General features: G+C 37.6%; 1 protein-coding gene across 5 annotated transcripts in view; it reads left to right on the top strand.

The window, feature by feature from the left end:
* LOC131052862 (uncharacterized) overlaps window positions 1-13,238 on the top strand; it is a 108,499-nt gene extending 95,261 nt beyond the window's left edge. For all 5 annotated transcript variants that reach the window (XM_059207442.1, XM_059207443.1, XM_059207441.1 and 2 more), the window contains one exon: window positions 12,315-13,238. In XM_059207442.1, coding sequence (XP_059063425.1) covers window positions 12,315-12,567 — 253 coding nt within the window. In that variant the 3' untranslated portion in view covers window positions 12,568-13,238. The remainder of the gene's footprint in view (window positions 1-12,314) is intronic.
* The last annotated feature ends 3,138 nt before the right edge of the window (window positions 13,239-16,376 follow it).

Raw genomic sequence — 16,376 nt, 5'->3', positions numbered from 1 at the left:
TTCAACTCACCAGAGTTCTATTCATTCCTGGCATCAAGAGGAACTTAATCTCCATATCTGCACTTGAGGATGATGGGTACAAAATAACATTCATGAATGGTAAAGTTCTAGTATGGCCACAAAACTCTTCCATCAAGAAGGCTACAACCCTAGGACATAGAAAAGGCTATTTGTACGAGGTATGTACTGAATCTAACCTAGCCCTACTTCATGAGATTGTAGATTCTAATGAAATTTGGCATAGAAGATTAGGTCATTTAAACTTTTGTGCTTTATGTTCAATGGAAAAATTAGTAATTTGTTTGCCTAAGTTAAAACAATACCATTCTGGTACATGTAAGGGGTGTGCCCTAGGCAAAAATACTAAGAGTTCCTTTCAGAATAGTTCTAAGAAAACAAGCAATGTTTTAGAACTAGTTCACTCTAACCTATGTGGGCCAAAGTCTGTATCATCATTAGGGGGGTTCCTTTATTATGTAATAGTCATTGATGACTTCTCCAGGAAGACCTGGATCTACTTTCTTAAACATAAAGAATCTAAAGAGATCCTCAAGAGATTTAAAGAATTCAAATCTCTCTCTGAAAACTCTTCCGGAAGGAAAATAAAAACCCTAAGGACTGATAATGGGAGGGAATACACTTCAAACATTTTTAGGGAATTTTGTAAAGAAGCTGGGATTAAGAGGGAGTTCACTGTCCCTTACAACCCCCAATAAAATGGGGTTGCTGAGAGGAAAAATAGAACCATTGTAGAAGCAGCCAAAGCCATGCTTCTTGATCAAAACTTAGAAACTCATCTTTGGGCAGAAGCCTCCAACACTGCTGTATACATACAAAATAGATGCCCTCACTCCCACATTGAAGATAAAACTCCTGAAGAAGTTTTCACAGGTATAAAACCTGATTTCACTCACTTTAGGATATTTGGATGCCCTGTCTACTTTCATATACCTAAAGAGAAAAGAACAAAACTAGAACCCTTTGGAAGAAAAGGAATCTTTGTTCGGTATAGTGAAACCTCTAAAGCCTACAAAATATTTGTGCCTGGACATAGCAATATTGAACTTAGTAGAGATGTAATATTTGAAGAAGACATAGCCTTCAAAAGAGCCAAATACTCTATTGAGTCAGAAATCTATGTTCCATCTTCAGACATAGAAGAGGATTCCACTCCTGAGATTCAGAGGGAGTGTTCAGAAGAAAATGAAGAACAAATTCCTCCCCAAGAAATCTTTAAGAAAAGGCCTCTATGGGTTCACAAAACAATAGAAGATGCAAGAGACTTTGTAGCTCCTTCAAGGACTTTTAGAGAAAGTAAGAGGCCCCGAAGATTCACTAGCTATGTAGCCCTAATGAATGATCTCTCTACATCAGAACCTTCTAGTGTACCAGAAGCTCTTAAACATCAAGTTTGGAAAGATCCATCCTCAGAAGAATATAAATCCATCCTCAACAATGATGTGTGGGAAATTGTTCCTAGGCCAAAAGGGAAATCCGTTGTCTCATCCAAGTGGCTATTCAAAATCAAACATGTTGCAGATGGTAGCATAGAGAAACATAAAGCCAGATTTGTTGCTTGGGGGTTCGCACAGAAAGAAGGAATAGACTATGATGAGACATTTGCTCCAGTTGCTAGATACACCTCTGTCAGAACAATACTGGCCATTGCAGCAGCCAAAGGTTGGAAAGTCCATCAGATGGATGTGAAAACTGCTTTCTTGAATGGTGAAATTGAGGAGGAAGTCTACTTAGAACAACCAGAAGGGTTTGAGATCCACAATACAGAGACACGTGTGCAGATTAAAGAAAGCTCTATATGGTCTAAAACAGGCTCCCAGGGCCTGGTATGAAAGAATTGACAGCTATCTGTTGGGATTGGGATTCTCAAAGATTGATGCAGATCCAAATCTTTACTTCAAGAAAGTCAAAAGTGACATGTTGATATTGATCTTATATGTTGATGATCTTCTGATTACAGGAGAAGATCACCTTATTGGTCAATGTAAGAAAGACCTTGAAAATGAGTTTGATATGAAGGATTTAGGCCTTCTACATTACTTCCTTGGATTAGAAGTTTGGCAAAACTCTAACAGCATTATACTTAACCAAGGAAAATACACCTTAGACATATTGAAGAGATTTGGTATGATGAACTGCAGACCCATGACTTCTCCCATGGAAAGTAATCTTCACAAACTGAAGGAGGCAGCAATAGATTTCCCATCGGTAGATCCTACTCTCTACAGACCAAAGAAACGGGACCCGAACTCGACAAGGCTGACTCGGACTCGGACTCGGGACTCGGCATTAGACTCGGCTCCAAAATCGGCTGGACTCGGGAAAGTGAAAAACTCAAGAAATTTAGAGATTTTTAAAGATTTAAAACTTGTTTCAGACACCCTTTATTGAATACACCTTAAAGACACAAAAACATCATCAAACTCGGCTCATTTGATTACATACACAAGTATACATCAATCACATAAGCACAAACGCAAATTGTAGCTGAAGAAAATAACAAACATAGATATATAAATATTGTCAAATGTATACAATATTACAAAACTCATGGAATAAAAAATCCATGTCATCATATGATCATCATCAAATGTTTCATACAAATACCAAAGGTAAATAGTAAATACTAAATACAACTACAATGAAAGATCCCTGATGGATCCCCTTGCTGATCTGCTGTAGTTTTTAAATTAATAAACTATATTTTCCTATGTTTCCTTTGATGGTTTTAGAGAATAGACAGAAGTTGCAGAAGGTTTGTTTATTTTTGTGTTTTTGATAGTTTTTCAGCAAGTAATAATTGAAGAACAAGTACATGAAAAGAGTACTGGAAATAAATGTTCATACACAGCCAAATCAGAATCGTACCAAGCAGATTTCTGATTATTTAAATCAAATAATTATCCAGATAGTGATTCCAAACAATTCCAGGAAGATTACAATAAGCAATGAGTCCAACCTGAATGACGAGTGAATACTGAAATCAAGAAAGAGGCTGCAACAAACATCCAAAGCTCTTACATAGCTCCACGTGGGAAGAGAAATGGCTGAAAAGTACAGCCGTACGGCTGTTTGGTGATGCCAAGCTGGAAACCCCCAATCTCCACGCTGAACCCAAACTCTGTTCACTGAATCCTCCAGAAAAGATGTCGTACCACTCTAAGGCATTGAAAACTGAACGCAATAACCAAATAACCACTGTGCTGGGGGCTTCGTCCCAGACAGGCAAAACCCTGGGGTTTTCGTCCCAGATGCTAAATCGCTCTCCAAAGCAAATTCTCCAAATCAAAGATGAAATGTGTAAAAGATGGATGATAATTAGGTTACCATCTCCTTATAACTCCTCCCCTCTAGCTCGAACCCTAAAAGTGTATGAAAAGTGTGCTTAGGTTTATAAAGTCTTATTTCTCATTTTTAGTTGCCAAGTATAGAGAAAACGCCACTTTTTTAATATAAAAGAATTTCGTTCATCAAAAGGGTCCCTGACAAATGGGAAACATTTAGAAAAGTTCAAGACCTTTCCAACGAGCTATAACACATGGGCATATGCATCCAGATGAAGCCAAAAACCCCTTATTACTCCAAAATGGCTATAAACATAGCCTTTTTTAATTAATTAAACGCTAACTTAGGAAATATTTAAATATATTAAAAATATAACCCAAATAGTTGCAGAAGGCTCAAATAACTCCGAAAGCCTGAAACGGAACCTGCCACCTGTCTGTGATTGAAGTCAGAAATCATGGATCCACTGGCAATCTTATCCCTAAAATCTAGGGATGCTCCTAGAAACTAGGAAACATACCCAAATCTTCTAAAACTGAAACCAAGGAATAGGCTCGTGGAAACCCAACCCTGGATACTGTCATAAACTCCTAAATAGTAGGAATAGCCTCCACAAATGTAGGATCTGCCTCCTAAAATTAAGGAACTGCTCCAAACTGGTCTACTACGGCCAGAACACCAAATCCCAAACATTGAATATCCTCACTGAGTCTCTATCCACCACTGTCAGCCTACAAGACCCCATAATAAGCTGATTCACATGTCTCTGCTAGACAGAGTTAAAGAGGGGACATGACATACAAGTGTACAAGTCTATGGCTCAGAGGGTCATGCACCCTCTCGCCTTGGCCCCCTGCGAAGGCGTTTAAAGTAGGTCTTGGATGATTTAGCAGCCATAGTCGCTCCCCGTGACACCATGCCATGCTCACCAACATCAGGAACAACTGTGTCACTCTGAGTCTCAGTATTTCCTGTTTCTACTCGTGCTCTCTGCTCCTCCTCTGCCATGGCTACAGCCTCAGCCTCTATATCTACCTGGTCGATCCAATCAATGTCATTATCACTAAAGATAGCTGTAGGAGTCCCAGGAGTTGTCTGATTCTCATTGGCCCACTCTGCTTCAAGATCAACCTCATCTAGAATGATAGGAGGGATGTCAACTAATGCATTCTTTCTCATTCTCAGGCGGAGGTTGTAGTGAACAAAGACGAGATCATTCATCTTCTCCACAGATAATCTATTGCGCCTCTTGGAGTGTATGTGCTCAAACATACTCCAATTGCGCTCACAACTTGATGCGTTGCATGGTTGTCTTAAGATGGGAATGGCCAGCTTCTGAATATTTGGTGTCTCTGGGCCAAAAAAGCTCCACCAATGATCTGAGTTTGAAATGAGAAAAATAAATAAAATCAGTCTCACTCATGAACTCATTTAACAAGTTACAATATAGCATTGAATAAAACTAAAATTAAGCCTTACAATTTATTTTTACCTGGCATCATAGTTGTCCTGCCGTCTTTGGCGACAGGACGAGAGAAGGTCTCCCCTTGTGCACCTGAGAACAATTGTAGCTCTCGAAAAAGGTCTATCTGAGAAGTACCAGCAGGTCCCATCTTCTCCATGATTGCATATAGCCCATTAAGGACCTCCACATCAGCCTTGAAAGAAGGGATAAAACAGAATGCCGGATTCAGATAATAGGCTGCCGCATGGATGGGCCTATGAAGCTAATGATGCCATCTCCTATCAATGATCTCCCAAATGGGACCATACTTGCTCTCATCTCCTCCATAGACGAATCTGATCGCCTCCTTCGTCCTATCCATGCCCTCATATATATAGCCCATTGTGGGCTTATCTCCATCCGCAGCTCGCAACAAAACCACCAAGGGCTTAACAAACTGCAAAATTGAAAATATTGTGTAATTTAGAAAAATGAGCAAATAAGAAAATACATATAATAAGTTATAAAACATGAAGTTAAAATTTAAATTGTAGAATTTATAAAAAAATTACCTTCACTATCTCATCACAAGGGACCCAAAATCCTTGCTCATCCAAAATGCAGTCTGCCATATCTTTCCCTGCAGGGGTGGTAGCATAGGATGAGGAAGACCACTCCTCACCAACAATCATACGTCTCAAGGCAGATTTAGACCTAAGCATGGACTGCAATGTGAGGAAGTTTGTGGCAAATCTTGTGATTCTTGGATGAGCTAACTCCTTCTGCTCTGTGTATTGTCTCATAAGAGCCAACACCCATGAATGATTATATACAAATTTGCAAACATTTCTTGCCCTTTCTACACATCTCTTGACCCATGGGATTTTTCCAATATCCTCCAACATGAGCTCAATGCAATGAGCAGCACATGGAGTCCAAACTATAGATGGGTGCCTCTCCATCAATAGTCTACTTGCAGCAACATAATTTGTTGCATTGTAAATTGTAATTAATGGAGGTACAAACTACAAGATAGTAATTAATTTGCAAACAAAATTAAGTTTACCCGCAGCAACATAATTTGCTGCATTGTCGGTCACCACTTGTACCACGTTCTCCTCACCCACATCTTCAATCACCTCCTCTATCTGCTCACATAGGTAGGTGGCATTCTTGCAATGGGCGGAGGCATTAATGGACTTGATGAAAACAGTGCCCCCTGAAATAAAAAAATAAAGCTAGGTCAATGATCATTCAATAAACCATTAGATAAAAAATAAAAAATTAAAGACTATATGAAACTAAAATTAATCAATCACCTGCGGAAGAAACAAGAAAATTAAGGAGAGTTCTATTTCTCCTATCTGTCCAACCATCAGTCATGATGGTGCAACCTTTAGTGCTCCATATCTGGCATTGTTCATCTAAATCCTTCTTCACATCATCCACCATTTGAGACAAAATGGGTCCCCTCAAATCACTCTCACTAGGGGCTTTGAACGCGGCCCTGCATATGGTAATGGCATCAACCATTTGTTGCCAATAAGGAGACCTGTCGCAAAGAAACTCAATGAGATAAGTTAAGTGTAAAAATTCAATGAGATAAGTTAAGTATAAAAATTCAATGAGATAAGTTAAGTATAAAAATTAAAACAATCAAAGTTATCAAACATAAAAGTTAGTAAAACATTCACCTGGCTACAAAGAATGGAATACAGTTGTAGCTCCAAAACCTACCAATTGCCATTTTAGCAGCATCATGGACCTCCTTGTTCCAACCCATGCCCTCAAGCGACGGTTGGGACCCAGGAGTAGTGCGAGGCACAAAGAAGGAATCCAACCTAGATTTACGAATCCTAGGTCCAATGGTAGCACTCCCACTACAACTACTAGTGCTAGAAGCATGAGAAGTGGCGGTGGCACTGCCACTTATAGAAGCAGATAAGTCTATGTGTGATTTAATGCAAGGATTGATTAATGTGATGAAGGATCCAGATATTAGGAGGTTGGTAAAGGTTCTTGCAAAATCCAAACATAAGGAAGAGTCTGAAAATAATATCTTTAACACAAAGACAAGTGATGGAGAAGTGCACATGACACATAAAGATGACCATGAGTTTGAAGGAGAAACCTTGACACATGAAGAGTGTGTGTTAGAGCCCCAAAATACTCCTCTAAACTTGCATGTGGTTGGTAGTGATAAAGATCAGTTTGGCAATAACCACAAAACAACAGTTTGGAAACCTCATTTGGAATTATCCAATGAAGGTCTTGAGACTAATGACTTCAAAGAAGATGTAAGTAGAACTATTGTGTGGGTTGAGTTTGCTAAAGAAGAGCATGTTAAGGATGATTTGGGTGGCGTCATTGAACCAGCTTATGACCAGTACCAAAGTGATGATGTTGGTGATGATTCCAATATGCTTGTACATAAACATGTTGAAGATTTGGTGATAAATGGATCTCCTCTCGTTGCTGCCCCAACTTCCCAAGAGTTTTCACAAGAAAACCTCTTTGGTATGCATGTGACTACTAAATATGAGATAAAAAATACACCTATAAACGGTGGGCTCATTGAAAGCAAAAGGGATAAAATATTCAAAATAGCTAGCATTGATGACTCTTTGCTTCTTTATAGTGTTGGTGAAACGGGTGGTCTTGGGTTTGATTATCAAACTAAGCTTTTGGAGAGAGATACTTGTGAAGATATCAGTTCAAGCGAATTGAGAGGTGTGATGTCCCCACCCTGATGGGTTAGCTTATTATTTTTGGACTCTAGTAGGCTAAAATTCTGGATAGAGAGTCTCAGTGGCAATTCCACTTCTTCAGTCCAGTCTTGGGTTCAGTTCCAGGGCCTTAGTAGTTGGTGTGTGGGCTTAGTTGCGGGACCTACTATTTTTAGTAAGTCAATCTGGCAGTTGTGCTATGTTTAGTCAGGGCACTTGGACACATGGGGGTTATTTAGCGTTGACTCTAGCTTCTGATGGCACGTCAAAAGACTGAATAATGAAGAAGATATTAATATTCTAGTGGTTAAGTTATTTAATTAACCCACATGATTATTATAAAATCATAAAGTGACTTTATTATATTAAAAGGCAAATTAATATTATAAAGTGATTTTAATTAAATCACTTAAAGTGAAATATGGCACCCAAGTGACTATTGAAACTATGCAAAAGTAATTAAATACACTTTAAATGTATTTAAATGCATTTAGGCGTACTTGTGGAAAATCGTGCCATTTGGGGGTTATAAGGGAATTGAAGGGTTTCAGAGGGTTTTCTATTGAAGAACGTTCATTCTTCATGGATTTGTGATTATGAGGCTATTAAAGATCAGCTGAATTATTGCAAACTGAAGGGGCTTCACACAGGAGTCTTTATGTACTTCATCAGAGGTTATTTGTGTTAGTTATTTGCGGAATTGGAATAAGGAAGGAAGCATTACAAGTTAGACGCCTCATTAGTGTTGTCGGCATAAATTGCCTATTGTTATGTTTGATAATATTTGTTATCCGACGAGGTATTAATTAATTGTATTGAGTGGGTTGTCAGTCTCGGGTAGTTATGTGTCGGTTGGTTGATGGTTGTGTACCTCTCGGCAACTGTCGGGTTCTTTAAATATGTCGTGTACTGTCAAGGAAGGGGGATGGTATTGTCGGATCTATTGTAATCCTTGGCCGACCATCTTTGGTCTCTTCTCTGTAATAATTGAATGTGCGAATAAAGATATATTTTACTGCCGTGTTTGGTATGCATTGTTATGTACATTATTATTTCCTGTATTTAATTTACCAGTTGTAGCGGTAAACATTTTGGCGCCATTGCCGGGGAAAACGGGTCAGCCTTGAGTGATTCATGTCCGTAGATCCCGTCAAAGTTGAGAAGAGGCCACAGGGTGGTCAAGACCAAGCAATTAGGTGATCTGCCGACCCTCGGCCGGAGGGAGCACAGAGACGAGTCGAAGCCTGGAAGTACTCGAAGTGTTGGGATGCTGGAGGTGGACGTGTAGAGGACGTGCGTGTGTTTGAGAGTGCAAGGAAAGCACCGAAATGTAGCGGTCGGGATAGTTCACTCAGGTCCGACACACTTGGAATACTCGAAGTGTTGGGGATGTTGAAGGTGGACGTGTAGAGGACGCTTGCGTGGCCGAGAGTGCAAGGAAAGCACCGGAACGTAGCGGTCAAAACAGTCGACCCAGGTCCGGCACACAAGGCGAATACACACATACCTTCCGAGTGAAAACAATGTTGAACACCCAAGAGAAGCAGAAACTGCTGAAGTTCACGAGAAACGGGTCGGAGGACCCCGTACGGCATTGCAAAACATGCATAACCATTTGGGAGGCAAATGGCCAAGATGATAGGGACTACTAGCTGAAGGCATTTCCTGCCAGCCTTCGGTGGATCGCCATTGATTGGTACACAGACCTCGACGCCCAGCACAAGACGAGATGGAGTGATTTGAAGAGGGCGTTCCAGAAGGAATTCAAACTCTTGAGGGATGATAATGAGACCGTGGCCGAAATCTATAATACTAAGCAAGGGAAAAATGAGAGTGTACGCGCTTACAACCGTAGGCTCAAAGAACTGTTGAACAAGATGGAAAACCAGCCAGCCTATGGGTTGAAGAAGAGGTGGTTCACGGAGGATTGATACCCTCACTGCGCAAGAAGATGAAAGTAGTGCCTTCGTCCTCATATGCCGATGCGTACAATCGAGCGATGGACATCGAGAGTGAAAATAAAACCTCCTCCCGAGAGAAGAGGAAGATTATCTTCGTCTTTCTCTAATACTTGCAAAGATAGGGAGTGTGTGGGGGAAAGGCAGAGTAAATCGATCACATGGCGAAAATGTCCCAAGACGGGCAGTAAACCTTGAGGGAGCCGTAGACTGTGTCATGCGCCCTTGGCATAGTAAATCTTCCAACTTGTAAGGATTAGTAGAATAGGGAGGAAGAGTCTCATCCAATCTATGGGGTGTAAATCATACAACACGAATTAACAATCTATTTAACTTATTGGAAATACTTTAACATTTCATTATTGGCATAAGTAAATGATTGATAGGTATGCATAGTATTAGCTATGGTTGGATAATATGGGAAAAAATCAATTTGTATAAAGGATGAGCTCCAATTCCTAGATCCTAAAATTATTGCTAATTTATGTTTTAGGGTGATTTTAGTAAGGGGACATCACAATGAAAATCATCAGTGTTGCACTAATCGTATTTGAACCCTTTATTTTTGTCAAATAAGTGCTGCATTTAAAGACTTAAATTTGTGAAAAGCACCACTGAGAATGGTAAACCAATGCTATCATAATATGAGTAATAGATTCTTTGTAAATGCTCGTAAATAAAACTTTAGACTGCATGGAATTAACCATCTCAAAACAAAAGGTAAAGCATAGGAAGTAATGACTGGACTCCTATCCAAAAAGTAAATTACTAGGTGATCACAAATTCAAAATATATAGAATGGACTAACAGATTTTGAAAACAGGTGTAAATTTTTGCACCAAACAGCATTGACAGACGTGCCACATTGAAAAGTGTGAATGGCCTAGAATGTGGGTATTGAGGTTTGGTGTGCCATGTGGTTTGACAATAGTGCCATGTGGTGCAATGTTGGTTTGTTGGGACTGATAGCATGGCCAAAGCAAGAGTTCTCAGCCTTTTATGATTTTGAGTTCTAATAAAAATTAATGCATTTGGAATTCTTTAATTTTATTATGGTTAGATGAATTGTGATCTAAGGGACCATGCCCTATAATTAAAAATTGAAAAACTAAAGTTTGAGCATCAATCTTCTAAATAGGGGTGCAAAAGAGAACCAACGAGAGTTGATGCATGCAAGTGGGAGATCCTATAGCCATAATAACTTTGTTAAAAGAGCCAAGGAATATACCTATTAAAAATTAAAACCAATTAGCCTAATAGCCCTGCTTTCCCTTCTTAAGTTGGGACATCATGAAGCAGTTAAGTTCAGACTTTATGAGCAGATATTTTTCAGATTCATGAGCAGAGTTTCTTGAGCAGAATAGTGAAGGGCTTCGGATTTGATTAAAGAAGAAGGTCAAACATTTATCATTTCATTTTTGGAGGTTGGTGCCTCATTTTGAAAGAGATTGGCATCTCTTTCTGAGTTGATGCTCAGTTGTGTGGATTGGTGTCTCTAGTGGGCTGGTGCCTTTGAAATCATCTTAAGGGGATTGGTGTCTCCTGTGGGTTGGTGCGTACAAGATTTGTTAAAAAAATTCAATACAAAAGCAATATTTTGCCATGGTTTTCTCCTGCAAGGGTTTCCACGTAAATTGTGTGTTCTTACTTGCTAGATTTTGCATATGTGGTTGATTAAGCCTTTGGAAGTATTGCTATTGTTGCATCTAATCAAATTTTGAAAAGTAAAAGATTGTTAATGTACTGATTAACCCTCCCTCCCTCTCATTATAATCGTGTGCTCTTCATGACCATAGGAGTATATTTATTTTTATGTATGAATGTGTGTTGTATTGACCCCGTCACCTTGAATAGGCATCAATAAATCCAGTTTCTTCCATAGCTTCATAATTGATCATAAAACGATAAATCTTAAATCAACCATTTTATATTTATGTAGTTCAAAATCCTCACATTTGAAACAAATTTGTCACAAGGAGCTTGCATGTTTTAAGATCTATTACACAAATCCTTGTCACAAGCATACAAGAATCAATTTGCTAGACATTGAGTTATAGATCTGTTGTATACTTACACTTAGTGTCATAAAGGGAAACCCACCTAGGTTTCACAGAGCATAAACTGCAGAGCAAAACACAATTGAAAGTGTTTCCTGCTCATTGGCCTAACTTCCAGCAGCTTTGAGCATAAGAATTAGGTAAATCTTTAAGAGTTGCTGGAATACAAGTTGGTAAACCAACAACATGCATGCTGCATCTTTGTGAATTTGAGGATGCCTTTCCTTGTAATGTGGTAAAACCGTAAAACTGATCCTATGACAATTATTGTGACTTGTGTATTTTAAAAGCAGAAACACTAGCTTAAGTCATGAGTATTTTAGCAAAGCAGTAAACTCTTTTATGTTCTTTTCAAAAATAGGGGAACGGAGTTCTGTTGACTTTGGCAAAGTTAATTACTGTTATTTTGTACTTTACTGATATTTGAGCAAATCAGTTATATCTAGTCAATCCACTAAGAGATATCTTTTAGTTTTCTATAAGCTTAATTCCAAATTATTATAATGGAGAAGTATTCAGAAATCGTGTAAAAGATGATAAACATAAGAGAAAAGTAGGAGGGAATAATTGTGAAGTAATGAAGTAAAATGATGAACTTTTATCAGAAAAGTCAGCCAATTTAGGTTTTATTCATATTTTTTATGTTATTTTCACTTCATTGTGTCATAATATTAAATATATTTATCATCTAATTTGATATCATATACAGTATTGAGCAGAGATTGAGTGATTTCAGTTCCTAGTAAATGTCTTTTTTTGTTAGAAGGTTGTAACATATAATAGTCTTTTCTTTTTAATTTGTTTGCATTTTCTCTCTGTTGTTTAGGTTGGAAACTTCAATGTACATATCGGAACTAAGAAATGAAATACAAAAGTTGGAGAGATTGTCAGTCAGAAATAGATTCGCCAAGCTCCGTCGAAGAAAATCTCCTGTTGCCTCTGAGAAATCTATAGCAAATGGAACAGAATCTCTATTTGGCTTGACATTGTCTATCCATATGACATGTCCTCGTAGACATGCCACAGAACTTCCATTGCCAAATGACATTCCAGAGGGAGTGCTTTGTTGTTCTCTTTAATGCTAATGGAAATTTTGTAGTTTTATGTTTACAAAATTTCATATACGAACTTCCGAGTAAATTTTCACTTTCATCTTTCTTTTTAAGGCTAGAAAAGTTGAAAAGCTTTACGTTCCGAGATATAAATAATAGCTATTTTCAAATCCAATCACTCTCTGGTAGCAAAGAACTTGCCTTCTATACATCTCCTTGAATGAAACCCAAAAGCTAAAGTTGTTTTGTCCTCATCCTCTGTAATTTTGTTTTCTCAAATAGCTTGAAAATTGAAGCAGAGAAGTGTCAACTTACATGATTATCCTTGTTCTGTTTTTTTTTCCGTACCATTTGACAGGCAAAGATGGTGCCATGTTTTAGGTAGATGGAAACTTCAATGTGCATATCGGAACAAAGAAATGAAATACAAAAGTTGGAGAGATTGTCAGTCAGAAATAGATTCGCCAAGCTCCGTTGCAGAAAATTTCTTGTTGCCTCTGAGAAACCTATAGCAAATGGAACAGAATCTTTATTTGACTTGACATTGTCTATCCATATGACATGTCCTTGTAGAAATGTCGCAGAACTTCCATTGCCAAATGACATTCCAGAGGGAGTGCTTTGTTGTTCTCTTTAATGGTAATGGATTTTTTGTAGTTTTATGTTTATAAAATTTCATATATGAACTTCCGAGTAAATTTTCACTTTCATCTTTCTTTTTGAGGTTAGAAAAGTTTTACGTCCTGAGATATAAATAATAGTTATTTTCAAATCCAATCACTCTCTGGTAGTGATGGACTTGCCTTCCACACATCTCCATGAATGGAACCCAAAATCTAAAGTTGTTGTGTCCTCATCCTCTGTAATTTTGTTTTCTCAGATAGCTTGAAAATTTAAGCAGAAAAGTGTCGACTTACATGATTATCCTTGTTCTGGTTTTTTCCCTACCATTTGACAGGCAAATATGGTGTCATGTTTTAGGTGTCTCTTAAAAAGTGTCCTTGTATATGAGTAGGTTCTCATTTTCCCTGTGCTTGATTTCTTATGGTGTTTTATGATTCTCTTACAAAAGATGTTGAGTAGACGATCATGTTACCCATTTCCTCTTTTCTTCTATACTAATACATCTTTATGTCCTGATTGCTGTAAATAAGAGTCTGGCATTTTGTTTTAAGTGAGACATATAATGTTACATCTATTATAAGTTCTTCTCATAAGATGGCATGTGGCGATGTAGCATCTCTGTTTATTAATTGGTTTAAGTCTATAGAATGTTTACATGCATTTATTAGTTCTGTGTAAGAAATCTTAATGATTAGACTTCATGAGTCTTCCAAGCAAGATTTAGATACCTTAACAAGAGAATTTCGGGGTAGTCACTTTCTATACCTTCTGTTGAAGAACAATTCCTTATTCTTGAACACTTGTAATTGATACCTTCTTCAGCTAATTCGAGTTTGTTAAATTCTAACTCCCATGGGAAACAATGTGGAGGAATTTTCCTTTCCCTAAAAAACGAAAGAAATTAGTTTACGGTGATTTACAACCCAACAATTCTTAAAGGGTGGACGCACATACATATGTAGAGATTCAGTTTTATGTACTTTTTTTTTTTTGGATAAAAGTTAGAATATGTGTTTAGGAAAAAGAAATTGTGTTGCATTGGAGTTATCTACGAAAGGAAAATGTAATGCCCCCTTTCTAACCAATTAACTCATGATTTGTCGTTAGGCTATTTTCTCCATGATCCCGTAGGCTAACCAGGACAAGGGAGCTTGACGAGCGATTCTGATGTGTTTTTGAGATACTATTTATTGTAAGTCAGTGGCCAAGTCAGTGATTCAATATTTTCAATGAATTCTTGGATGGCACTTATGTTGGTGGTAATGGTTAAATACCGACAAGAGATTTAATAGTTATTTGGTGTTATTTATTATTTAGTATTTAACAATAAAGTTGAATTATAAAGTTAAATTAAGCTATTAACTTTATTGTTATTTAATACCTTTAGTGGGACACATAAAGTTATGTGTTTTAAATATTAAATGTTCCCTTTTACTTAAAAGTACATGGGTGTCCATAAAGAGGAGATTAAAATATTTACATAAAAGGGAACTTCATTTATCCCACATTGCCACACAAGATGAGTTGACCTCTTGAGGAAAGAATATAAGGGCATTTTGTATGGTTTTTCCAGCATGCTTGGTTGAATGGAAAATTTATATTCCTCATGAATGACATTCTTTTTGCTGTTGCAAGACACAGTCAAGAGGATTAATGGTGTTTTCATTCAGGAAACACATTGGGCTTACAAAGTCTTAGATTTTTCAAATAGAGAAGGGCAGATTTGGAGAAAATTGTTAGAGCAGATTTAAGGGCATTTGTCACAGCCAAAAAGAAAAAGAAAAAGAAAAAGAAGTTGCTATAGTGTCGCACTATAGTGCAGTGCTACAGTACTTCGGTACAGTGACACTGCTACAGTATCTTGCTACAGTGATTTTGCAGATTTCAATTCAAAATCAGATTTATGTATTTCCAGATGAATATTTTGGGGTATGTCATTCCAACTTGTTGATGTATTCAGTTTTGAAGAGACATTTCTATATTCCAATCTGAATCAATTTAAAAGAATAAGTTGTGTTCCTATATTGCCTTTGTTATCTATTGTTGTTGTATTTATCTTTCTTTCAAAGGAAAAAACATTGCACAATACTATAAACTTCTGAAACAGAAAAAACAAACTCAGAAATCAGTCTTAAAAGATGAATGCATGCCAAGTGTTTGACAAAGTGTCAAACTACACAAACTGAAAAAAATAAGTGCCGAAAGGACACGTCTCTTTACAAAAAATGGATAAATATGTGTACATCTCAACAAGTCATTGTTATACTTACATTACATTCTTGAACACCAATCTCAAAATTATACTCGCCTTAGCAACTAATATTAACAATCCTGTGATCCCTATATAATCTAATCTAACTTGAAAAAAGTTTGACAAAAAGATATTAATTTATTTACAGTATCATAGCCATTTGAGTGATCATGCACATTGACTAGTAAAAAGCAAATGCCTAGTTTTTACAAGAATTCAGGCTAAAAATTATCCATAAAATACCATATTCCATTCATCTGCTTAATTGAGAGCTTATTTGGAAGGCATGCTGTTATCATGTCATCAATGTCTGGCCAGGAGATTCAAGTTGTGTCAGGTGTTGGAAGATGCCTATAAACTGGAGTATCCCATTCAGGGCCTCTCCTGGTGGCTTCTGTGGAATTCTCTATTTACACTTCTTTTCGCTTGGGTTAGGAGCTGCTCCAGCTTACTCTTGCAATATTTCAGATGATCTCTTGGCATTTTCAGATAGAAGACCACCTTCTATGGCTCCTAGCCTCTGTCGATTCTGGAGTATGAGAGTATACATGAGTTCTATGCAATTACTCAATAGCTTCAATCCTTGTTTGTTGATGCTGGCACGATGCAACAAATTGTTTGGCCCTATTATTCTCCAAGCTGGGCTAATGAACACCTTTCCTTCAATGTTTTTGTTAAGCTTTTGGAGGGTGGCACTTACTTGGAGGATGATTACTAAAAGATATATATTGAAATGTATTACACCTGATATCTGAGGGAACTTGGGATTCGATGTATGCCAATCCTATTAAGAATGGGACCTAGAGAAGCCCTTGCACGAGCATTGGTTGGGCACTGGAAATCTTGGGTAGAAAGAAGGAAGTTTGGCCTTCACAATAGAAGGGTTAACAGGAGGAGCATTAACTGCAGTGGCAAATTCCGTAGCCTTATTATTTAGTAATTTTAGTGTACCCAGGAATTG

The sequence above is a fragment of the Cryptomeria japonica genome, chromosome 6 (assembly GCF_030272615.1).
Source record: "Cryptomeria japonica chromosome 6, Sugi_1.0, whole genome shotgun sequence".
Lineage (NCBI taxonomy): Eukaryota > Viridiplantae > Streptophyta > Pinopsida > Cupressales > Cupressaceae > Cryptomeria > Cryptomeria japonica.
Note: the sequence above shows the minus strand (reverse complement) of the source record. Positions and strands in the feature narration are given on the sequence as shown.